Source organism: Equus quagga, chromosome 13 (genome assembly GCF_021613505.1).
Source record: "Equus quagga isolate Etosha38 chromosome 13, UCLA_HA_Equagga_1.0, whole genome shotgun sequence".
Classification (NCBI taxonomy): domain Eukaryota; kingdom Metazoa; phylum Chordata; class Mammalia; order Perissodactyla; family Equidae; genus Equus; species Equus quagga.
The window spans coordinates 33,015,602-33,042,301 of record NC_060279.1 but is presented as its reverse complement, the minus strand read 5'-3'; the positions used below and the strand labels follow the sequence as shown (position 1 = coordinate 33,042,301).

General features: G+C 44.1%; 1 protein-coding gene across 1 annotated transcript in view; it reads right to left on the bottom strand.

The window, feature by feature from the left end:
• The window catches only part of SLAMF1 (signaling lymphocytic activation molecule family member 1), a 36,845-nt gene extending 11,108 nt beyond the window's left edge, over nt 1–25,737 (bottom strand). The window contains exons 1-4 of the mRNA XM_046683556.1: nt 25,633–25,737; nt 17,133–17,471; nt 15,047–15,331; nt 2,838–2,936 (exon numbers count right to left, since the gene is read on the bottom strand). Of these exons, the coding sequence (XP_046539512.1) occupies nt 2,838–2,936; nt 15,047–15,331; nt 17,133–17,471; nt 25,633–25,708 (799 nt within the window). The 5' untranslated portion in view covers nt 25,709–25,737. The remainder of the gene's footprint in view (nt 1–2,837; nt 2,937–15,046; nt 15,332–17,132; nt 17,472–25,632) is intronic.
• Nucleotides 25,738–26,700: the final 963 nt, after the last annotated feature.

The window sequence follows — 26,700 nt, the reverse complement described above, 5'->3', positions numbered from 1 at the left end:
TAGTATGTGTGTATATGGTGAAGGTTGTGGAACGTGACACGAGGGTGTGATCCTTGGGGAGGAGATGATGGGCAGCTACTGGGAAAGCTCAAAGAATTCAAAGAATGTCAATGGATGGTTTTCTTGTGTGGTGTGGGTTTGGAGTGCCTGGTGGTTCCCACTTCACTTTTTTGGTCAGAGTTAATACTGATTGAGGAGTATGTGTGTGTGTGTGTGTGTGTGTGTGTGTGTGTGTATAGAATGGAGGATAGGGATTGTGGTGATCAGAAGTGGTAACAGAGTGGCTGCAAGTTAGTTCTGTGAAATATATCCTTTTGGTTCAAATCCATGAGAGTTGGCAAAGTTAGAAGCTCCCGCCCAGCACTATCCTAGGTGCTTTAGGGGAAAAAAATAGTGTAGGGAATGAGTTCTTAAGGACTTTCAGGCTTTCATTTTGGTTCAGGCTGAAATTTAGAATTATGGGGACAGTCCTAAATGGTCAGACAGACGGAAAAATTAAGGCTAAGCGTTGCATTTCAAAAAGACTGAGGATTAAGATAACCTAGCCTCATACTTTTTTTTCCCAGTACAAGAACAGATTTTCAGGAGCCCTCTCAACTCAGCTCAGTCAGTGAGGCCTTAGGGTCTAATGAAAAAGGTCTTGGCCTTAGAATTAGGTCACCTACATTCTAGCCCTCATGAGCTTTGTGGCATTGACAAAACACGTCATCTCAATGGATCTCTTCTCTTATCATAACTGTAAAATGAAGGGGTAAACTGTCTAGTGTCTGTGTAAGCTCTCCCCTGAGGCATAAATTTGTCTTATGTTACCATGACCTCAAGTCCTTTAAATCTGCTGTAGGTACAGTTCCCAGATGCTTCGAGCGCTGCCCTCTGCTGGCCATAGGATTTAAACACTGTTGTTTTAACTTGCTTGTGTTAGGAGATGTGTCTTTCTATGTATGTATGTATGCTTGTTTGTAGGAATGTATGTGTGTATCTTTCATCTATTATCTATCCATGGAAGGCACTATGTTAAGTGATTTCTGTGTACTGACTCATGGATCCCCACAACAATACCATGAAGTACATAATATTATCCCCATTTTGCAGAGGAGAGGTTAAAGTGTTTGTTTGGTCACACAGCTTGTCAGTGGCAAAAGCTGCCTTTGAATGTAAGTTTGTCTCATGCCAAGCCTATGTTCTTAACCAGTGTATTCTCCTGGACACAAAATTACCAGAGAGTCCGTTTGAAACCCTTCAGATTCAGGCTGCATTCTGGAGATGACACCATTAGAAGCTGCCAACAGAATCTCTTGAGCACAGTCTTGAGGAGGGTACAGCAATTAAGTCTAGGTTTCTCCACGGATTTGAGGCAGGGTTTTGTGTGTTCCTGGCTTATAAGGAACGCATGATTAGAAACCAGGGCGGGTGTCTGTGTTGGGGAAGGTGGTAGGGAATTGTGGTAGGATGGGGAGCACTATTCCCTTCATAGCACAGCCATGTGATGAGTGGAATGTAGCTGAGGAAAGATGTGGGTTCGGATCCCAGGACCTTCATGAGCTAGGTTAAGGCGGGAGTGTTAATCTTCGTTTTTTCATCCCCGGTATCTCACTGCTCCTTATTATGCAAGCCGAATGTGGTTGCCTTGCCCCATCCTCTTAGGCCCTCATCATGATTTCTGTCTGAATCGCCCCACCCCCTCATCTCCTCCCCAGCTAACTCTTAGGTGGAGGAAATGAGACAAAAGTAGGCGGCTGTGCCATGCTCTAGATTTTCTTGTATAAGCAAAACCAACATCAGAGTGCTGAGGTAAGGGCTTTTCCCAAAAGGGTACATATGGAGAACATTGCTCTACTTGAGAATGAGATGGGCCATCACCTCGGTGGTGTAAGGAGCAAATTCCATCCTCACCATGGGAAGACCGGCCTGGGGATCTGTCATGGTCATGGGGCAGGACCTTCTGACTTTAGTGTGGCTGGGTGGTGGACAGTGTGGCCGAGGGGAGCACATTGCCCTGAGATATTGAATCCTAGGATAATCTAGAGGAGAGGTCAAGGGATACTGCCTCTAGGCACTTAAACTTCAAGGGAATAATTGGGCCTTAATGGTTTCGGTCTACCCTGGGTGACTTCCATACTATTTAGTTTGGCTTTAAGCAACCTCACAAATCACATACTTTCCCAAGCTGAGTCAGAATTTATGCTAAAATCTTAGTAAAGAGTTTTCTCTCAGCTGTCTTCTGATTACCTGTGGGCCTTCCCAGTGGAACACAACCTGGTAGTTAGGAGACATAATTACAGTTCTGGTTCCCTCATCAACTAGCTGGGAGACCTTGCACGAGTCACTTAGCTTCTCTGTGTCTCTGTTACCCCATTGCTATGTCACATAAAAACAACTACCTATTTCTCTCAGAGGGATATCATAAGGATAAAAGGAAATTACAGAAAGGTTTCAACCCTTGGGTGAAATCATCTTTTATTAGTCAGTAATCATAACTTCTCTTGAACGAGATCCAAGAGAGTCCCCTGAATTTTGCTTCTAGTGAATATTGTTAAGCCTCTTGCTTGAACTTCTTCAGCATCCTGTACGTACCTCTACTGCAGTGCTGGTCATGTTGGACATAATTATCTGTGTAAGGTCTCCCACGTTAGATATCTATGGCTCATCTCTCTTTTTATCCCCGTAGCCTAACATAGGGGATCGAGACATGTTGAATTAGACCAAACTGAGTGAGATCCCAGGATATGTTCATTTAGTGTTTTTGCAAAGGTGCTCCCAGCAGAGAGCCAAAGTGGTGACAGGTCCCCTGCTTACCACAGAGTCTGATAAGAATCTCTTTGTTGTCAGACACCTACCTCTTCTTCTAAACCGTAGTACTGCCACTGTGAGAATCATGATGACACCAGCGATGCCCCCTAAGCACAGCCCAGCATACAGTCCCCATTGTCTTGATACTGAAAGAAAAGTCAAAGGGCAATCTCAAAAGTACTGTGAGTTTAAAAACATCCTACACGGAAGTGGGGAGACTGAGCCTCATGCTCTCTTTCTACATTCTTCTCAAGGAAGACATTTGTTCTGATGATTTTAGAGATCAGCTTTGGACCACTGAAGATTTCTGTACTTGTTTTCTTATCCTAACTTCTCTCCTGATACCTGACATTCATATTCCTAATTTCCATTAAGATTTTTCTACTTAAATGCTTTATTTTCATCGCAAAGACCACATATCTAAATTTAAACTTATCCTTGCCTCTCCTAGGTCAACTCCTTGTCCAGTTTCTCTATTTTTAAATCTCTACTGTGTTTTGTATCCATTTTCTTAAAAAGAATATGACAGCTCCACGTGTTGTCCCCATACTCCCACGCCATTCTCATGAGACACTGGGAGGAAGAGATATCTACTTTTGTTTTTCTTAAATAAACACAATAGTGCTATTATCGTCCTTCCATGCAAATAACTATTGAATTCACTAGACCTGAACTGAAAGAGAAGCATGTATTTTTCCCTCTCAGTGATTCCCATGTTTAACATTTCTGCTGGAGTACCAATCCCCCAGCCTCAAAATCACAAAGCCAATTTTTATTGTTTTTCCTCCTTAATGTACTTTACTAAATCCTGAACCAGGAGCAGAACTTTGGAAAACAGTGAATGAGACCTATTGCCTCAGTAAACAAGACATTGGGCTGAATAAGATAATAGACAATTATCGAGCATTTACAATGGGCCAGGTAGTTTTTTTAGTGCAGCATTGTGTTAATTAATGTATTTAATCCTCACAACAATCCTACAAGGTTGGTACTCTCATTACTCTTAGTTTATGGATAAGGAAGCAAACGAGGAGAGCCTCAAGAACTAGAGTTTGGTCAAGGAGTAGAAACATGGCTGAATATGTAAGACAGACTTCTTGGAGAGTCAGAGAGACTTATAAGCTTGGGGTAAGTTAACCAGGGTGATTAACAGTGGGGGTCAACCTGAAGCACTAGGGTTCTAGGTAAAGTAATAGCATTAAGGTTATAAATAGTATAATACTAGGTATTGACATTAATGTATAAGAGTAACTTATAAAAATGATTGTGGAATCAGCCTGCTTGTTGTAGAAACTGCGATGGATTTTTTGGAAAGAAGTTAAAAGGAAGAAATAGGTGAGTTACAAAGGAGCAGAGTGCTTATAAACACAATTCAGGTGTTTACAGAGTTAACTAAAGATACAGACTGAAGTCTCAATGAATTGATAAAAGGCATCGCACCAAGATCCAAGTGGGCCTTCAGCCTGATGGCTAACCAGAAGCTGCCTCCTGACTTTGAAAAGATTCTATTTTCCTTCCTAGGCCTTTCACACATCAAGTCATCCCAAGGAATCTCACCAAACTATAGATACTCTTTCCTAAATTAAACATGTTTGAACCTCTCAGATACCAACTTCAGCAGAGAGTCATATGACCGGATCAAAAACATATGACTGGGGACAAGCAGAGAGTTGTAGTAAGACTCTCGAATTTCTATAAAGCATGAAATTTGAGTATGGAATCACCGTTGAGGCTGGAGCTGCCCTGTGAGCAGCTCCACTCCGAATGACCCTTCTGAACGGCTTATGACTGCTGAGAACCCTCTGTGCAGAGGTGCATGTGTGTGTGTCAGAGAGAGACAGAGACAGAAAGAGAGTGGTTAATGATTAATAACTCAGGGTTTATGTTGCCAACACGAGGGACCCATGGAGAAACCTCCCAAATCCTAAGAGAAGAAGAAGAGCCAGTAGCCTAAGCACCACAATGTTTCATTAGACTGTGGAACTTGCCCAGCAGACTGTCATAGTAGCACTAACTATTTTGAGACTATTTCCTCTTTCTTCTTCTCTGTTGTATTTTGGGACCTTCTAAAACAGTTAGTTTAAGGAGAAACCCTCCAACCATTTAAATCATTTTAAAAGGTAGCATTTCTCTCAAATTTCATTTGAGAGAAAGACAAAATAAAACCAACAAACAAGGTGGCGCCTCTAAAACTAGAAAATAGCAGATGACAAAACTTTACCAGTTACGCCTGCCAGGTGAGCCTTTCTCCTGTCTCTGGGTACCTATTGTGACAGCTCTGCCACCTATCTACTCACATAAACTAAAAATGACTGTCTCATATTACTGAGGTCCAGAGGGCACAATAATGCGAGCCCTCTCTTTTCTAGGGTCTCAGGAGGATGAAAACCATCTGCTACCCTTGTCTTGTGACATAAATGACCAGCTTCTGCCAGTCCAGCCAGGTCTGAGAGGCAACCTTGCCATGGTCCTGAAAGATAATTCATAAGCCCTAATTTTTCTCCTAGTCTTTGAACACAAAGTAATACAGATCTTTTTGAGGATTTAAGTTACTAAATCATAGATTTTCTTTTAGTTTTCAAAATGTTTACTAAACCTTAACATATACTTTCCAAAAGGCTGTAGGAATTCTCAATCTTATCAGCACCTGTATCTTAATCTCATCAGCACCTCAATCCTCTCATGCCCGTACATGGGCTGAGCGGTTGCTTTCGTTTCTCTGTATTCCAGCTAGTAGTGGATGTCACTGTTTTCTTTCCACTTCTACCACAGTGATGGGCAAAAAACAATAATCTTGCTTTAATTTAATACCAACTTTATTTTCTACTAATGAGATTGAATATCTTCTCAGATATTTACTGTTCATCTACATTTCTTCTTCTATGAGTTACGTTTATATCCTTTGGCCATTTTAATGTAGTATCATTTTCTTATTCATTTGTGAGAACTCTTTATATATTAGGACTGTTAATGCTTTGTTATGTGCCAGTTTTTCCCTTGTATATCATTTGTCTTTCTCCTTTATTTGTATACTATTTCCTTACAAAAATTCTAATTTTATATATATATATATATTATTTCCTATCTTGCTTAACTCTTGCTCCATCCCCCAAATTGAGAGAAGCACTGGAGCCTTCTAGTGGCTAAGAGCATGGGCTCTGCAGTCATAATACTCAGGTTTAAATGCTAGTTCACCACTCACCGTTGTGACTACTTGATCAAGTTTCTAATTTGTTTCCTCAACTATGAAATAGGGATGATGAAAGTACCTACCTCATAAGGTAGTTGGGGGAGGGATTAAATAAATCTATGAATATACTCAAATCTATGAGTGTACTCAAAATGGCTGTTATTTACGATTTGAAGTTGAATCCAGGATTATTTATGACAATGGTCCTCAAACTTTACCATGCATCAGAATCACCCAGAGGGCTTGGTAGCATGTGGATGGCAGAGCTTCACGCTCAGAGTTTCTGATTCAGTAGGTCGGCAGTAGGGCTTGCGTTTTTTTAACAGGTTCCTGGATAATGCTGATGCTGCTGGTGTGGGCACCATATTTTGAGAACTGCTTATTTAAAAGAATGTTTCTTAATCTCTAAAAAGTTGTGTTAGAGGATATGGGATCAGTTTTCTATAGAAGATGTTGTTTTCCGGTTTTATTTAACCATATCTCTTGAGTGTACAGATAGTATACATGGCTGATATACGTACTTTCAAAACCATAGATTTTTTTAACCCTAGGGAACTATAGCGCTTATCTCACCCAACTCTCTAATTTTATGTTGAGGAAACTGAGACTCAGACAAGTGTCCATAGAGTCACAGAAGAAGTTGACGGCAGCTAATGAGATGAGAACTGTAGACTTTACAGTTTGTGTTTTAGCTGGCAGAGATGGGACCCCTACAAGGAGAGCAGCAGGCTGGGACGCCTGGGCGACCTCATGAGTCAAAAGCTCTCTGAGATGACGACTCATCCCGTCATCATCCCTGCCCATTCTGGCCCCCATGCTCTGCCCCTCTACTCTTCCTCTCGCTGCACCTTCAGCTGTCCAGAAGGTCTGCTCAGCCTTGACCCCCAGGCCAATCGTACTTCCACTGTGTCACTTTTCCTGACCATTCCAGCTCCCACGCTTCCCTCTCCCACAGACTTGCCAGCACCTTGGTTTATGACATGCATCTTAGAACCTGAATTGTGGCAACACTATCTTTGCTGTGGAGACCATTTTAAGGGAGGGCATTTGGAGCTAGAAAGTTGGATTCAAGTTCTGGGTCTACCACTTGATAGATCTATGGCCTTAAATGGGCTGCTCATATCCTCTGGGGCCTCAGTTTCCTCATCTTCAAAATGAGCACAACAATATTCAGTTTACAGAGTTGTCCTGATGAATCAGTGAAAGAATGTATAGAAAGTGCCCAGAGCAATGGCTGGAACCCAGCATTTGGTGAATAAATATCAGCTCTTTCCACTAGCTCAATTCCCTAACTAGCTGCTAGGTTCTTGGAGGCCAGAGACCATCTCTCTACTCCTTTTGCAGCTCTCTTAGTATCTGGCAAGTAATAGATCCTCGGTAAATTCTTGGTTGATTGGAAGGACAAGGAAACAGGTTTGATCTCAAGTCCGGGGGAGTCCCCTCACTGACGTTTGGAGATGCTTCAGCCCCATCCTGTCGTTAGCTTATGACTTATTTTCCCTATCTGACTAGCAGGCCCAAGTATTTTTGCACTTGGTCCTCATCTATGTGGTGCTATTATCTAATGATGATATTTATATGGAAACCAGAGGTCAGGGACTCTACTCTCAGGAATTTGGGTTAATACAGAAAAAATGCTACTTTTATGGCTTGTTGGGGTCAGGTTGCCTGTGATTTCTGTAATTTCTGGCAATAGGTTCACTGTGATCCTCTAAGTGTTTGCTCCTGCAATTCCACTTGCTCTAGTCTGGGCCTTCCTGGGTGCAAGGTTCAGTGCCTTCATCAGTTTCCACAAAAAAACAAAACCAAAACCAAAACCTGCACTAAGAATTCTGTGGGTTTGAATCCTCTACCGTAGCTTTGAAGCATCACGGGGAGCAGATTCCATCGTGAACCAGGCAGCTTTCCACCATCTGACAGGCTCAGAGCCTCTCTTTCTCTTCTTCCATCTGCACAAGCAACGTCTTCCCCCTTTCTCAGACAGAGCCATCTAACCCACATTCTTTGCAGGGAGGTCCTACCTTCTGCCCTCTAGCATTTATTAAGGTACTGTCTCTTCAAACACTTCCCTTCTAGAGAGGAGTTCTAGCAGCGGTTTCTTTAATATGATAATATTTTTCCACTTACTAATGTATAGCAGTCCTACCTAGATTGTAAATTCCTTGAACTTATACCCTATACCTTGTGCTTTATTTGCATCCCCTATTCCACCTGATACAATGTAGGGCAGGGGGCCACTCAATATATGTGTGATGACCTAAGTTAAATTAAATTATAAGCCATAGAAGGAAGCTAGGAGAAGACTGTCATGTACTCTTTTATTAAGAATTATCAGAGTGCTAAGTATAAGAAGGTCTCAGAAGGAATGCAGAGTTGCCTTCTGAATGGCCCAAGGCAGGAGTGGAAGAGAATAAGCAATGTCCTACTTGGCATATGCTTTATAATAGCAGTGTGTAACCAGGAGGAAAATGCATGTCTGTTCTCCTAGCACCACCTGTGTTCTCATTTTCTTTCTTTCTTTCTTTTTAAATTTTTTCTCCATTTTCAAACCACCATTTCCTGTGGCAGAAACTAGCTCTCCCTCTTTCTGCTCAATCATGTAGCGAGGCCTATAGGGATGACAGTGCTCACAAATCAGAGCAGCGTTGTTCTGAGATCCACAGACCCCAGTCTTCATTCACAAGGAAGCCATATCTGAACATTGTTGAACAGGAGGTTTGGGACTTTTCCCCCCTGGAACCTCTTAGAGGGAACTGAGGAGGGTGGTTGAGAACTCCAGTGCCATTTATGAAAAGTAATTTGCATGCGTCTCCACCCTTTGGTCTTCTACTCTATTGGCTGTGGTTTAAACAAGATAACCTGGCATGTAACCATGCCTCCAAGGAAAATGCTGAAGGGCCTTTTTCATCTCTGAAAGTCTGCCGCCACAGAAACACAAAAGTTTCTCTGTCTCCTCAAGTCTCCAACCCTTCTTCTTAAAGGGAGATAAAGAAGAAAACAAAAAAGAATCTGAGAAGCAAATGCAGTCCGCCCCAGGAGACACTGAGATGCTAATATAACGGTCTGAGAATGCCAGTTCTCTTTCCTGCCTTTCATGTGGTTCTGTCAGCAAGGCTGCCTACACGGCACACATCTACTTGAAGAAGTCAACCATCGCCAAGAGATATCTTCTTGTTGGCCGCGGTTTCCACTCAGAATTGGGGGTGGGGGAGGGATGCTCACAAATCATATACTAATTTAAGATCTGGGGCCATCCAAATAGAACTTTTTACAGAGTTCACAGCTTCAGAAAAATCACTTACACCTGCCTATCCCACCCAGCATTGTGTTGCAATGGCTACCAGCTGTGTCCCCAGCACCATTTCCCCCACTCTTCTGTGGCAATGCAAGTCTCGTCCAGTCACATGACAGCCCAGCTAACAACTACATTTCTCAGCTTCCCTTGTAGCAAGTGTGGCCGTGTTACAAGGCTCTGGTCCATGAGAGGTACCCAAATTCCATCCTTCTACCATTGTTGTCATGCTTGCTGTATTGGGAGTGCCCTGAAGAGGGACCTGCCTCTGTCTATGGAGCATCTAGGTAACTCTAACAATGGGAGCTCCCTGTTTGAAGAAATGGCCTTGTTAGAAAGGGGGAGCCCCTGGGGCTCCCTGGCAGGTGTCAGTTTTTTCTTCCACTGAGCTAACTCAGACTTGCTGAGCCAGCTTTTAGCTAATCTACCGAAAAGGGTCCTCTTTTCAAGATGAGCTTTCAGGGGCATTCCCCTTTAGTTGAATTAGTTAAGGTTTTGTATTATTCATTCTAGCATAGACATAATCATCTCAGAACATGGTCATGAAGGACAGCAGCAAGTCACAGACTGTCCAGAGCTGACCCACATCAACACGCTTTGCATGACCTAATGAGAGTGCTTTGTAGCACCCTAGGATTTGAACTTGGCAAAAAAGATGCTTCATAACTGCAGACGTTAAGGTGTTTCTTACTGTAAAACACTAAAATGACAATTGAAATAAGGATGAATACATGACCAAGAGCATGGCCAAATGTCATTAGAAAAGAAGATTTTTAGGGCCAAATATGTTCTTGTGCAGTTTAATTTAAGTGAGTCCTAACAAGAGACAGTACTGACATCACATCACATTTGGTCTCATCACATCATCAACCGTTCTGAGTTTTTCATTAATGAAAATAAAAAATGTCTTAACATCACCGTTCTCATTGCAGATGATGGAGTGACCTCTAATAAACCTCAGACTCCGACACTCCATCCCAGGCCTGGGATTCCCCTTCTATGAAGACTTTGTTTACAGTCACTGCTTTGGCTCGGCTTCATCATCTCTTTATGAATTACTGCAATGATGGTGCCTCCTCACAACTAGTTTCTGTTTCTTATGCCTCTTCTCTGCCCCAGTCTCTTCTTCACACCACTGAATTTCCTCTCTGAAATGTAAAGCTGACCATGTCACTCCTCCATCTAAAACTCTTGATTAGTTCCCGTCACCTACAGGATAGTACAGAACAAGACCCAGCTGGATCTGCTTTTCCCTCCGCCTAGAATGTCTTTTTTTATCTGCTTAGGTAATTTCTACTTATTCTTCAAAACCTGATTCATGTCACATGCTCTGTGATGCTCTCTCTGATTCCCTGAGATAGTCTCAATCATTCCCTCCTCTCGTTACCTTGCACATCCTTCTGTTTTGCACCTATCACGCCAAACAATCAAGGATAATGAGTTATTTATAGAACTATTTCCTTCCTTAAGGGCAAGATCATGTGTTTTCTTATTTTTGTGTACTTAGCTCCTAGCACAATGGTGAAATGTGGTAGAACCTCAATAAATGTTTTGTTGAACTAAGCACAGTATTTTAAGAACTAGTAATATTCATTTGCAAACACAAACCAATGAACTAATAAAACTCTTTTTTCTGTATTTAGGCAACCTGGTGTACTGGAAATGGCATGCCACAAACCAGCTGTGTGATCTGGTTCTGACGTGCTATGTTCCCTCATCCCTGGAGATAGCGAAAGGTATCTCTACTTGTCTTATGGGTTGAATTGTGTTTCCTCCAAAATCCATATGGTGAAGTCCTTAGAATGTGACCTCATTTGGAGACAGGATCTTTACAGAGTTAACCAAGTTACAATGAGGTCATTAGAGTGGTGTTATGGGCTGAAGTGTGTCCCCACTCCCTAAACTTCATGTGTTGGAGCCCTAACTCCCAGTACCTCAGAATGTGACTGTATTTAGAGATAAGGTGTTAAAAGATGTGATTAAGTTAAAATGAGGTCATTAGGGTGCATGGGCCCAAATCTAATCTTAATGATGCCCTTATAAGAGGAAATATGATCACAGAAGGAGACATGAGGGATGCACATGCACAGAGGAAAGACCATGTGAAGACTCAGCGAGAAGGCGGCCATCTACAAGCCAAGGAGAGAGGCTTCAGAAAAAGACCAACGCTGCAAAACTTTGGTCTTGGACTTCTAGCTTCCAGAATTGTGAGAAAATAAATTTCCATTATTTAAGCCACCTAGCCTGTAGTATTTTGTTATGACAGCCCTTGTTGTTGTCAGTGCTGTTGAGTTGATTCTGATTCTTAGTGATCCTTTGTATAGCAGAGTGGAACAAACCCTGCCAGGTCTTTTGTGCCATCCTCACGCCTTCTGCGCTGTATCAGACAAGGCTCCACTGCTACTCATAGGGTTTTCATGGCCAGTTTTTTGGAAGTGGGTGGCCTTATTACTAGTCTATCTTATTCTAGAGGCTCTGCTGAAACCTGTCCACTGTGGGTGACCCTGCTGGTATTTCAAATACCAGTGGCATAGCTTTCGGCATCACAGCAACATGCAGCTTCCACAGTAGGACAATTGACAGATGGGTATTGTGGTTGCCTGATGAGGAAACAAAGCCAGGCTGTGGCAGTGAGGGCACAGAATCTTAACCACTAGACCAACAGGGCTGATATTAGCTCTAGCAAACTAATTACAGGTGAGCCCTAATGCAATATGACTGGCATCCTTAAGAGAAAGGGAAATTTTTATGGAGATATGCATAGAAGGAAGAAAATGTCAACAGACATAAGGAGAAAGCAGCCGTCTACAAGCTCAAGAGAGTGGCCCAGAACAACTCCTTCCCTCATAGCCCTCAGAAGAAACCAACCCTGCTGATACCTTGATTTTGGACTTTCGGCCTCTGTAACTATGAGACAATAAATTTGGATTGTTTAAGCCACCCCGTTTGTGGTACTTTGTTACAGCAGCCCTAGCAAACTTACACACCTTGGTAACCCTTTATTAGCACTTCTTACTAATGTACATACAAACTTAATCATATGATATCAACTCTGGAAAGAGCTTCACCAGTTCACCCTTTTCATTTTACAGATGATAAAACAGAGGCCAGGAAAGTGAAATTCTGCCCTGTGACAGGCGTTTCTCTTAATGACTGAGCTGAGATCCTGACAGGGCTTTACCATGGCGCCATGATTCTGCTTCTTGTCCCTCCATATCTCACAAGAGTCTGCTCTCTACCCAATAAATCTGGTCAAGCTAGTGCATACTTGGTTCTCAAAGTGGCTTAGGTGAGTAAGAGCATCCTTACATGCTTCTTTAGAATGTCATGAGCCAAGTGCAGTAGTGTAAGCTTTATGGCCTACCAAGACTTTGGAATGCACTAATTAAATTCTTGTTAAACCACATTGAGCAGCATGAAGAGAGTTCTCCCTCTTTTTTGAGACAGACTAGGTTATACCTTTGTGCCCTGTCTTTACTCTAAGAGGGTTGCTATGATCAGAGAGGGCTGTGCAGGGGGAGGGTCTACTGCTTCCTCAGCCCCAAGAAAAAACCCACATTTTTATTATGATTAATAAGGCATTTAAAGTGAATTGTCTCTTCTACCAGTACCTATGAGGATTCCAAGATCAGACAGCTCAGCTTTGCCACTTGCTCTACGTGTGACCCTTTTTTTTTTTGGTGAGGAAGATGGTTGCTGAGCTAACATCTGTGACAATCTTCCTCTGTTTTGTATGTGGGATGCCACCACAGCATGACTTGAAGAGCAGTGTTTAGGTCCGCACTTGGGATCCAAACCTGTGAACCCCAGGCCACCGAAGTGGAGTGTGCAAACTTAACCACTACGCCACCGTGGTGGCCCTTCTATGTACGACCTTTTTATATCTTTGTTTCCTCATCTATAAAGTGGATACTAATACTGTTTGGTTGTTGTGAGGATTAAATGAAGTGCCATGTAACTGACATATAGCAAACAATGAAGACCTGTCAGTTGTTATTACTTTGGATAAAGAATCTAAGTCTTAGACAGGTTAAGTGACTTATCCTTGTAAGTAGAAAGGGTAGAATTGGATCTAGGATCTCTAGGGCCACATTCTGTAAACTCTAAACGATGTGACACTGCTTTCTTGGTCCTGGTAGCACGTTCTGAATGGCTGTGGGCAGGGAAAGAGGTCCGAACTGGAGGACAGCCTCTGAGTGTGGTTTGCACGCAAGGGGGACAAGCAGCCACACACATCTAGTGGGTGGACAGGTGCCTAATTCTGCCGTGAATGGGAGAGGCAACATGCAGTGGGTTAGCTTTACCAAAGAACTCTCAGATGCAGACTGGAGGCCGGATGCGATTTTTCCAGCAGTCCATCTGGGAATACCTGCAGGGAGTCTCTGACTAGAGGTGCTATGCTGAAGGGCATAACCTGGCTGGATTCTCTTGTTCCCGCATCCTTTGTCATCTGGAAAAGTCCTCCTCATAGACTATGGTACACAAGTCTCCTTGGAATGATTCCTATTTCTTCACAGTGGACACAGAGGAGAATGTCAGGGTATTAGTAATGCCTTGCAGGGCCAGCACACTGGTCCTTTTGTCCCCGAACTTATCTGAGGGGTGGCCACAAGATCAGTTGGTGAAAAGATTCAGTGGTCTATCCTGTTTCCAACCTTAAGTGGTTAGATGGCCTGACTTAATGAGCCTTCCCTTCCTTTTGTTAACAGAATAATGATGCTTTTCTTTCTAGAGAAAGAGCCGTCAGGGGCTGGCCCAGTGGCGCAGTGGTTAAATGCACACATTCTTCTTTGGCGGCCCAGGGTTCGCCATTTCAGATCCAGGTTGCAGACGTGGCACTGCTCATCAAGCCATGCTGTGGTAGGCATCTCACATATAAAGTAGAGGAAGGTGGGCACGGATGTTAGCTCAGGGCTGATCTTCCTCAACAACAGCCAAAAGAGCCGTTAGAAGATCTAAGGTTAGGTGCTGACTCTATCATTTACAAGCTGAAGAAACTTGAGGAGGGCACTTAAATGCTATGAGCTTCAAGTTCCTTATCTGCAAAATGAGGATGCTGATAATTCTTATCCGGCAAGGTTCTTGTGAGGATCAAAAGAGATTACACAGTTGAAAGTGCTTTGCCAACAATAAAGTGTTATTCGCTTTATCATTATTGCCAGCTTCATAGTCCAAGTCGTAGAGAGCTGACCCCCCTGGCTGTCTGACCTGCTATAGGATTCACAGTCCATGCCGTAAAAGGTGGCCCTTCATTATATCCTGCTTTTCGTTACTGAGCAAATGTTTCATGTCTGATCCTTACCACACGTTGTTAGAGAGCAGAGCTCATGTATTGTATCTATTCCCGATTTCCTACAGCATAAGTGATCAATAAATACTTACTAATGGTGTAGGACTGTTCTACCATTAGTGGAAACTGGACTGGGGGGTCAGGACCTGCCGCCTGCACTCCCTCACCCAGCCGCCCTTGCATGTTGGAACCAAGGCAGGAGGGGAGAGGAAGGGTCACAACCTGGAGACCTGGGCTCTGGGTCTGGCTCCATCATTTCATATTGGTTTCCTCAGCATGAACTCAGTGTCATAATGCCACCCTGGTCATTATGAGCAGAGGGCACTCACTGAATGCACGTGAGAGGCTTTCATAAGCCATACAGAAAATATAAAGCATGTTTACCAAGGTGAGAGCCATGGCCATGGAAGCAAAGCAATTGGTCCAGGTGGGGACTGAACCCACATCATTAATGTGGCACGCTAGCTGCCACCAGGGCACTCACCTGGGGGATCCGGCCTACATCCGGCCCACGGGCTGAAGGTCTGGGAGTAGCTGCTGATGGGGTTGCTCACGGTGCAGATGTAGACTTTGTTGGCATGCTGAGGGCCGAGGGTGAGGTACAGGAGGTGGGAGCCGTTGGCTGGGCTCAGTGGGTGGGTGACCGCCTCCTCACTCCATCTATAAGCCACATGGTCCCCCTTCTCCACCATGCAGGCCAGCACCAAGCTGCAGTTCCCATTCTCCTGGGTCCGGTTCAACACTTTAATTTCTGGAGTGGAGATCTGCTCTGTCAGGAGGGGAAGGAAGGAAGCCATTACTGAAATGAATCCCCTGGAATTCTGACTTAACCTTGTTGTTAAAAGAAAATGCAGCCTAATGATATTTTTCCCTCTCTGTGTGTCCGCAGTGTGATTTATTTCTGGTGGGGACCTACTGCTTTGCACTGTCCCTCTCTCCCCTTATGCTCCTTTCTGGTACCACCTTGGGATAAAATAGAGAAGAAAAATTCGCCTTTTAGCCTCCTCCTATGAATGCTTTGAGGGCTCCACTTGCCCTTCCTGGTGCTTCTGTCCTCCTGAATTCTATCCGTGGAGTTTGTCTTTTAATTGTCATTGGCTAAATAAAGTATTACCTCTTAGACCTAAAAGAATGACTTTTAGTGGTGGAATTTTATCTGGTGTATATGTGTGTGCGTGTGTGTGTGTGGCAAGTGCTAGTGTGTCTGGAGTAGGGATAGTCACAAGCCCCCAGTAATCTATCTCACTTTAATGTCGTGAAATAGACAAGGGAAAGGGGAAAGTTTTATTTATTTAGCAACTACTATAGGACAGGCCCAATTTTGGAATTTCACATTCATCATATTCTTTAATCTTCTCAACAATTATAACACTAGTTATAATTATTTCCATTTTATAGATGAGGAAACTGAGTCCTGGAGAGAGAGTGTGTCTTCCATAATGTCACTCAGTTTCTAAGCAGCCAAGCTGAGATCTGAACTTAGGTCTGTCTGACTCCAAAAATCCAGCCTCTTTCTTTGACTTGAGAACAACATCATGGTTGCAGAGACCATATTTTCCAAGGTAAGAATTTAATCACAAGATATGACAAAGGCAGTGACCTGTTCTGGAAAACGTGTGATGCATAATCTCCATGCTCATGGCAGCCTTTCCCCGGGGCCACAGCTGGACTAGTCAAAACTCCCTGGTACCTGGTGGAAGGCTGTGGGAATTCTGCATCCACTGTTTGGAGGAAAGGGAATGCTAGGGGTAGTGAAGAGCAGGGAGAGTATCACTGTCTCTCCAGTAGGTACCCAAGGATTTCAAAGAAATGCTGGCTCTCTGTCCCATCCTCAGACATAAGGAAGTCACTGTGAAGAAGCAGGACAGCCCACGTGGCTCTCAGGATTCCAAGGAATTCCAGGGAGCCTCTGGATGCACTCAGGAGGGGTTGGCAGTTCAAGAGACTCAATAAAGCACTGGCCTTACATTCAGATAGACCTTAGGTTCTAGCTTAAGTTCTGCAACTAAGCGACTACAAACCAGAGCCTTTGTTTAAATGAGGAAAAGGTGCCTCTTCCACCAGGGCGCAGGGCTTGGTGAGTGGTGCGTGGGCTGAGTTTCAGCTCTCCTTTCCCCAGGACTCCTAGTGCAGTGAACCACCCACACAGATGTGTGTAACATGTGCAAACCGCTTCTCTCTGGATTTCAGTGTCCTCCTCTATGAAAGAGAGGTTGGGCTTCATCAGTGGCATTCAAAATTTTTAAAAATCAGGAAAAAAACCCCAACTTTTTTCAGACAAAGTCTTGTTTGCAAATTGAGACTCGTGGGCTCCAGGCCTTCTAGCTCACAGGCAGCTGGGCCCCTTTCCGTGGGGAAATGGGGTAAGGGTTCCTAGTGCTCATCAGCTACCACCGATGGGCAATTTGGACAAAAAAGATTTGTGAACTTCTAAAACTTCTTCCTGAAGTTCAGTATAAATACCCCTGGACTAGATGATCTCTCAGGTTGCTTCCAATTCTGAAGACCCTTTGCTTCAGAGAAGCCAAATTTCTTAGGCAAGGGACCATCTCGGGGGAACCCACCATTACCATAGAGCTTCAGCTGCAGGCAGAAGTGCTGAACCGAAATGTTTCCCTCCAGGGTCATGATGTACCAGCCCTCATCCTTCTTCCTACTTTCTGGGATCTCCAAGCTCAGGTTTTCCAGATGAAACTTGTAACCATCCTCCAGATAGCCCACAGAGCTTCCTTCTGGCAGACTAAGAGACACTATTTTCTTCTTGACGCTACTTCCCTGTGATTCTGCCTTTGCGACAAGGATGTGGATGCTCTCGTTCATGCTCTTACTTATCCCTTGAGATGTCAGGGGCAGCAGCACACTGCTTCCCAACCGCCCGAGGATCTTTGGGCAATTCATCAAGCCCTCACCTGTGGGAGGAAGGAGAAGAAAATCTCTTATTACGGAGCCCTTTGAGAATCACATCGTGTCTGTGCATCAGGAATGGCAGACTGGAGGCTCTCCCACCTCCTCTTGGATTATTTCTAGGGTTGTCAGGTCCTTAGTATTTGATAAGGACTGTCATGAGCGTCCCACTACATTCTCAGTCTCTAAAATCCCAATGGAAATTTAAAAATTGCTTTGATAGAACTGTATAGACTAACTAGGACACTGGGTTTCTTTGATCTGGGAAGGAATTGTATCAACTCAGGTTTATAGCTATGGCACTTAAGACATAGAGAAGTTAAGTGACTTCTCTAAAGTCACATAACTAGTAACTGGACTAGAATCTGGGTCAGCTAATTCCTTGACCAGACTTCTCACCACCATTAGGTATATAGTATGAAGATGGAGAACAATCAAAAGTGTTTCTGAGCTCTTGAGCCCAGAGGACCAAAGTTATAGAAGCATCATTTTGGAAGATGAGGAGAGAAAATCTGAGGGATGTGGAGTCAGGAAGGTTGTAAGCTCAGTGTTCAAACTATGGAATCCTGGCTCTCCAAAACACTGTAAGATAGTTAATAATGTTGAGGGTGAGAACTTATTTTATTTCTCTTTTTCAAAAAAGCTGAGCCAACAACAACCAAAAACAAAAAACCTCACCAAAAACCTTTCAAACCACTGTAAGGAATCCTACTGCTGACAATTTAACACCTCCTCTTTCCTCAAACCCCAAACCTCTGCTGATAGCCTTGCTTCTCATTTCACTGAAAAAGTAGAAGAAACAAAAAAAACACCCTTCTATTTGTAACCACCACCAAATCAACCTACCTACTTGGGTGGATAGTCTATACTCCCATTTAAGGCTTGCCTCTCCCCTCATGGAGACGTCACCTACATCAAGGCTTTGCTCCTGCTATTGTCCCCATCCTTTGCATCATTAGCTTTATTGTTGGCACAGCATGTTGTGGGTTATTTCCATCAACACACAACACACCAACAGATAATTTCCTTCATCTTAAAAATCCCTCGCCTGATCCCAGGTCCATTCCCAGCTGCATCTCCATTTCTCTGTTTTCCTTGATTGAAAAGTCCTTTAATGTGTGTTTATACTTTCTGTCCCCATTTCCTGAGCCATTTTTCCTTGTACCCACTCCAAACAGGCATTCTTCCCTACTGGTCACTGGAAACACTCTTGTCAAGGTCACCGGATATTCTGTGAGACCAGGTCAATTCTCCGTGCTCATCTTGCTTTCTCAGAAGCCGTTGACGTAATTCATCACTCCCTCTTTGAAACACTGTCTTCCTTTGGCTACTGGAACACCACACTCTCCGTTTTCTTCCTATTTCATTGACTGCATCTTCTCAGTCTCTGACTGGAAACTTCTGCTCTTAAATACCTCTAAATATTGCAGTTTCCCAGAACTCAGTATTCCGACCTCTTCTCTTTCCCAGTCATGCTTATCCAGTTGCATAGTTTAACATATTTCTGGAATGCTTACAGAGATACATCTCCCACCCAAACCCTTCACTGTACTCCAACCTGCCTACACAGATCAGTATTTGGAGGTCTTAAGGGCACGTCAAACTTAGCAAATGAACTCTTGATTCCATAGCCCCTTCTGCAAACCTTACAATTCCCCCAAATTCTCAAGCCAAAACACTGGAATCATCCTTGACTCCTTTCTTTCTCTCATACTCCCCATGCAGTCTATCAGCAAATCCTGTTAGCTCTGTCTTCAGAAGAGATCTGGCACTCGAGCTCTTCGAACCTCCTTCATCTCTACCCTCACAGGCCTGGGCACTGCCACTGTCTTCCAACTACTCTCCCTGCATCCATACAATGGACAGAATAATCTCTTACAAACTATGTCAGAGTTTGTCTCTTTTTGGCTTTTAACTTCCAGGGCTTTCCAGCACCCATAGAGAAAAAATTCATAGTCCTCTTTATGGCTTCAGAGATCGAATAACCCAGTCCTCGGTGCCTCTCCAACTCTATTTCCAGCCCTTTTTCCTTCTCTCACTGCACCAAGGCCACACGGGCTCCAGCTGTTCCTTCACTCATCAAGAACATTCCTATCTCAGAGCTTTTGTGTTTGCTGTCTTCTCTCTCTCTAGGAATCTCTTCCCTTACATATCTGAATAGCTCATTCTCTCACTTTATTTTAGGTTTCTGCTCAAAAAATTATCTCCTCTGAGAGACCTGCTCTGACCATCCTAACTAAAATAGCACCCCGCTTCTCATTGCACTTATCACTGTGTGGTATTGTATTTTTGTTTATTTTATTTTTGTCTCCCCCACTAGAACACAAACTCCTCAAGAGGAAGAATTTCATTGTTTTAACTGTTTTATCCCTAGAACCTTCAGCAGTGGTTGGCATATAGTAAGCCATATAAACATCTGTTCGATTTGTGAACACCAAAAGCCGTATTATCTAAAATCTCTCTTATTTAGCTTTGCCCCATATGTAACCGAACTTAATAACTGAACTTAACCATCAGCTAATGTTCATACAAGAAAGAGTCTGTGACTCAGAGACAGCATAGATTGTTCTGGTTGATAAGAAAATCAGAAGAGTAAATAAAACCGTCTGATTAAGTAATACAGCCACCTAGAAAAGACACAATTAACTTACGGTTAAGATGGGTTGTTGGAAAATTGGGCTAACTGGTCAAAATATTTTTGAGACCAGAATGCCCTGAAATCCCAGCACTGTCCTGGAAGTGTCCAGTTGACATCAGACTAGAGTGTCAGAGACTGGGAACAAGAGAAAAGCAGTCTACTTGGGCTAACATCAGGATTAAAGTGGTTGAGACTCATAATTATTAAGGAAAAGTGAGAAAGGCAATTAGGCATCTGTTCTTTTAAACATCGCTAATACATCAACGCTTAAAACAGTGTGCTCTCCCTTGTTGCTTAATTGATTAGATGAGGAATACTGCTGTTGGTGGTAGTGTTTCTTTTTAAAGATTGGCACCTGAGCCAGCATCTGTCACCAATTTTCTTTTTTTTTTCTTCTTCTTCCCAAAGCCCCCCAGTCCATAGTTGTGTATTCTAGCTGTGAATGCCTCTGGTTGTGCCATGTGGGATGCTGCCTCAGCGTGGCCTGATGAGTGGTGCCATGTCCGTGCCCAGGATTTGAACCAGCGAAACCCTGGGCTGCAGAAGTGGAGCATGTGAACTCGCTCGGCCGCGGGGCCGGCCCTGGTAGTGTTGTTTTTGCAAAGATAAAGTGGGAAGCATGTTGGACTTTCTTCCAGTCACACTTATAAATGTCTGACTGTCCAGAGAATGTGGTAGGTACAGTACCCAAGAGAGTAACCTCTTGAATCCTGAACTTAAACGTCTATATATGAAGGGATAACAGAAAATTAGAGGCATATGTGCTAGTAGAAATGTCATATGGTGCACTAGCACCCCGAAATTGTGTACAAAAAGTTGTGTAGATAAGCATACATACGCTTTTTGGGAGCACGTACATAAATGTCATCTCTCAAAAGGATCTGAGGTTCAAAACCAGATTAAGAATCACTATCATCCTGTTGACATTTTAGACCAATTTTGATACAGAGAAAAAAGAAATGGAAATGATCCTCCTTCTCAGATCATAACCCTCCACCCTCCCATTTGTCCCCCAAGTGCCCCTCCCCGAACTAACCCAACAGACTCTTTGCACTGCAGCTGCTTTCAGACTTGGAATTAGCCGGGAGTGGGAGGAAGAGGGGATATAGGATGAGGTAGGAAGTAGTCAAAAAAAAATCAAAGAGAAAATAAAAGAAAGAAAATAGGAGGGGAAAGAGGGAAAGAAAAGAAGGGGCAGAAGAAGAGGACAGGCTGAGCAGCTCGTGAACACTCACTCACGGGGAGTGGAATCAAAACTTCATCAGGAAGAAACCCTCACATCCCACAACCCACATAAAGAATGATGACGTAACAACTGAGCGCGTGCGAGTGGCTGGGTCTAGAGGGGTTGCTTGAAATCATTGCCACCTAAGCAGGAGTGGAAAGATGAGTGGGGACTTTAAAGTGGTTCATCAAACCTCGCAAGTGGAGTCCCTGCTCTTGAAATGTCTGCCCTCCTGATGAGTGTTTTCCAGTGGGGCTGTGATTCAGTCGGCCCCTGTTTACTGAAAGAGTCTAGAGGAAACATTCGTAGCTGTTAGTACCAACTCACTTCCCTTCAGGGGTAACTCTACTTACAAAGTAGAGTGATTCACACGGGTCACTGGATAGTTTCCTGAAATTGGTAGAATGTAGCAAACCCTTTCACAAGAGGGATTCTACCTATGACACTCCCATCTCCCCTGGTTTTTCGGCCCAGCCCTGATCCTTTCACATGGGCTTGTTGCATCTGCTACAGCATTTCTTTCAGGTAAAGAAGAGGCAGAACTTATAGGCCTCACAGTTCTGATGGCAAATCTAGGCCCAGAAAGAAAAGAGAACTTGTCTAAGGCTGCTTTGTAAAGAGTAGTCCCACCGGCCGTCCTCCTATTCCCATTCCTCGAAGCTGCTGGGTCTTTCTATCTTAGAGTGTTTGCACTTACCGTCCCCCAGCCTGAAAGGCTGTTACTGCTCATTAGGTGCCTGGCTAACTCCTTCCATCCTTCAGGTCTCAGCTTCTGACCCCTAGTGTGGATTAGGTTTCCCTACCACGTGCTTCTAATGCACTTTGCATCTCTCCTTCATATCACTCATCACGCTTTTGACTCTGGTTCACTGTCTGTCATCCTTATAATCCTCAATTATAAGCTTCCAAGAGTAGGGACTGTTTCTATTTTGTTCACTGCTATAATCCTAACAGCCACCTGGGACGTGATAGAAACGCAACAAATCCTTGTTGCCCAAGAGAATGAAAAAACTAAATGGGATGAATGAATGAATGAATGAATGGACAAACGACAACACAGAGTCTAAGTTCTCCTCTCTCCAAAGTTGGAATGTGCTCTTCTTTCCCTTTGCTACCTCCCTAAGGGGTAGAGTATGGAGGGATATGATGGGAACCCTTCTCTCAGCTTGCCAGGTGAAGAGATGGAAGTGCCTTAGCCATGAACCTTAGGTTTCAGGTCTAACAGACCACTTACCATTCCCCCTCAACACTCACAACTCTTCACCCATGCATTTGTGCCTTCATTCAGAATACTCTTCAAGTCCTATAAAAATCCAGCCTACCAGACATATATATTTGGAAGGACATGCAAGAAACTGGTAACAGTAATTGCCTCCAGAGAGGGGTACGGAAGGGAGATTTGCCTCCATCCAGTACCTTTTCCTATTGTTAAAGTTTTGCAGACGTTCATGTGATACTCTTTCAATAAACGAACTAGCTAGCAAAAAGGTAAATGAAAACTCACGTCGTGAAAGAAGTTATTCACTTTCCAAATTCCAGACCAAGTATCTCCATGGGCATTCTACTTCTTGGTGATTTTATCAACTTCTCTCACCTTTTGAAAATTCCTATACTTCAATTCGTTTCAATTCAATTAAAATCAAATCATATGCTTTACTTATAGACAGCATATTCTAATTTTTACCATGGGTCATGGACACAAATTTTAGCATTCCCTCCTTCCCTAAATATAAGCTTATGCAATTTCATTCATTGGGGCCTCTGGAGTCAGGTTGTGTGACCACAAAGAAATTATTAAACTACTCTGTGCCTCCTTTTCCTCTTTATAAAATTGTAATGTTGATAATAATAACACATGTCTCATAGGGATGGTGTGAAAATTAAATGAATAATACACATACAGCACTTAGAACAGTGCCTGGTATATATCAAGCATGCTGTACGTGCTAACATTGTTATTCCAACAGGCATTTGTGGAAAGGCTCTCGGGTACCAGACACTGTGTAGCGTGCTGGCCAGAGTCTATGGTTATTTATTGTGCTTTACCCACACTTCACATAGTGCCTGCCACATGATATGTCCCTAATAGATAGTTGCTGAATGGGATTGTACAAAGTCAGTCTATGGATAAAACAAAATAGCCCTAATCTTCTGATTTCCAGTCCAGTGCTGGAGACAGCGAAGGTGATGTTGTGACATCACAGTTTTAAAGCTTTTGAGAAATAGAAGGGCCTAGATCTACGTCTTGGGATAAAATGGGCCCATGAACACACATGGTTGGGCCAAGTCTAGAACCCACTCACTTGTTTCTCATGTCTCCCCATGTTAAGTGTGAAGGAGGTGGGGAAAACCTGTATGGAGGAATAAAAAATCCCATTGAGGTAGATTCATCAATTGTGACAACTGTACCACTCTGGTGGAGGATGTTAATGATGGGGGGGCTATGCATGTGTAGGGGTAGGGGGAAATCTCTGTACCTTCCACTCAATTTTGCTGTGAACCCAAAACTGCTCTAAAAATAAAGTCTATTAAAAAATATCATTGGGGGAAATGGAAAATTCACTTTATTAGGGGAAGGGACGCATAGACTTTTTGATTTTTACAATTCTGACGGAATTGGAAGGTGAACTGAGGAGAGATGATTTTACAAGAATCGGGCTTCTTGGTTGGGTAAATCTGTCATGGCTGACCTATCTTATTTGCAAAGCATTTCCGTCTGGGTTTTATTGGGGTTTCACGAAAGGGTGCATGTTTAAAAATAAAAACACTGTAAAAATTTGGTACATATTTCAGAGAAGATGGTATGCAAGGAAGGGAGTTGCTGATGATTGGGTAGACACACCCCATGGGGCTGGGCTCTTTCTCACTCGTGACCTCCAAAGCCTTCAGTGGTGCGGCTATCAGTGGCACTGGAGACACCATGGGCCAGGCTGGCCAGGAGATAAGCAAGCACAGAAATGGAAAAGTCCAGCCCACTGTTCTGCCCCATCACTCCTGATAGTCACCAAGAAGTATTCCAGAAATGGCGGAGTCACAAGTGGGGTGCACCCAAGAAGGCTTGGCTCTCTCTGTGATGGCTTAAAATGGTTCAGTTTGGCTTTTTAAGCCCTGAGCTCAATTATTCCTCTCCTAGACCTTGTGAAGCAAGAGCCACGGCTCTGCCTTATTCCGAGGAAACGTGGAGCCAAGGAAGGGCCTCTTCACCCAGGAGTCTGGCAAAAGACAGATCCCACATGCAACCCCTGCGACATCCCTCGCCTATCTCTGGGCTTTTCCTGGAAAAGTCCATAATGGATTTGCGGTCCTGAAAACCCCAAGCGCAGAACAACCGGAGCCTCAGGATTTCCCCCCTTCCCTAATGCCGCTTCTGCTCCAGGCTGCCTCCCACAGTCTAACCAAAGTCCCAAGGCATTTAAGCAGAAAGGAGATTCTCACCCCGCTCCCCAGTGAGCCCAAAGTCCACTTCTTGCTTGGCCTTTTCTCTCCCAAATACCTTTTCTCACAGCCCTGATACTACTAAATACAGAACACCAGCTTACCTTCCGAGGCAGACAAGCCAGAAAGACAGGAGAAGAGCCTTGCTCCAAACGCTTTGTTGTGTGTCTGGCCCTACACGGGAGCAGTCCTGACACTGAGGGTTCCCGATTTGTATGTCCCACTTACTGTAATCAGCCCTGGGCTCCAGAAATCCTGGCCTCTCCTCCTCTTGCTGCCTTGAAACCTCTTCCAGGAAAGTAGCCACCGGTATGACCACACTGTGGCCACTCTCTGTTTTCAACCAAACTCCTAGGGTTTTCACTTCTACCCTCTCTTCTCACTGCAGCGCTTCCTTGTTGTTGGGCCATGTTTCTGGTTTGTCCGCTTGTTGCATGTGTGAGGATTCCCTCCCAGGGCAGGGGTGTAGGAGTAATCTTCGCCCAGAGTTTTGTCCTTCGAGCTTGGTCCCTCAGCCTGGATCTTTGCCAGAATGATACCCATGCAAAATCAAGCACTCAATCAAGACTTTGTCCAGAGCCTCTCACTGTGAGAGGCTGGTTTAGAATGTGACCAGAGCCTTTGCCTTAGAGCTCCTGGTTTCCTTGGAAACTAGGATTGTTGGGGCTGAGCCTTGGAACCCAGGGGCCCAGGAACTCACAATGTTCCTTCCTCTTTGAAAGAGGGAGGCGAAACTCAGAGCCAGCCCCTAAGGAAGAGACAGACGAACCACAGCCTCCAGCCCCTGCGTCCTCTCTCCATCCATGGGGCTAGCTGATTCCTGGCAGGTGATCACAGGACTTGAACCCTCTAATAGATAAACACTCACCTGTTCCGCAGCTCAGCTCAAAAGCCAGGAAGAGAAACAGCAGGAAGTTCAAGGAGAGGAGTCCCCTGGGATCCATCAGCCAGTGAGGAGAGGGAAGGGAGCCTGGCGAGGAGCCTGGCAGCTGCTCACAGACGCCACAGCAGAAGCAAGCTCCGTATTAGGCAGTGCTGCCTCTACTGTCTAGTTTAAGCATCAGGAACCAGCAGGCTTCCTGTCTCACGGGGACTTTTTCTGCCTATGGTCTTGAGGATTGCTCATTTCTTTTCAGGCCTTAAATCACTTCGTGTTCCCGAGAAGTCCGAGTCAGGTGCTGAGACGACAAGAGCCGGGAAGGGAGCTGTGTAGTCACCTCGGCCAAACCCCAGCTTTGGGCAGAAGTTTGCTCCCCTCTTCCTCTTCTGAGCTGTTTCCAGGAAAGGGGTGCTGAGCTTCTCTGGGCAGTTCTTGTCTGGTGACTCTTCTTAGGGTGCAAAGAAAAATGGAGTTTTGTCAGACCCCTCCCCCTCCAAATTTTGGTCAGTCAGTTCAAAGCTGAACTTGGATGACTGAACACTGAACTTTACTGAGCTGATGGACCTCTTACTTCTGACTCGTTGCATAATTTCAGAGAACGCCTTGACGTGCAATCAGGTCCTGGTGCCAAGGTCAAAGAGAGGTGGAGTGGGCAAAGGCAGATCATTGGCAGAAACCCAATTTCCCTGCTGGGTACAATGTGGCAGAATTCAGTGAGCCCCGTGCTGTGTTTGGATGGGCCACCTTTATTTAGAGCTTGTGTTCAACTTCTTTTTTTATTCGCCCTGAGCTAACATCTGTTGCCAATCTTCTCCTCTCTCTCTCTTTCTTTCCCCTCCCCAAAGCCCCAGTACATAGTTGTATATTCTAGTTATAGGTCCTTCTAGTGCTTCTATGCAAGCTGTCGCCACAGCATGGTTACTGACGGATGAGTGGTGTGCTCTCACACCTGGGGACCAAACTCAGACTGCCGCAGTAGAGCACGCGGAACTCTGATCACTCGGCCATCAGAGCTGGCTCAACTATATGTTGAGGAGAAGGGGCTAGAATGGACAG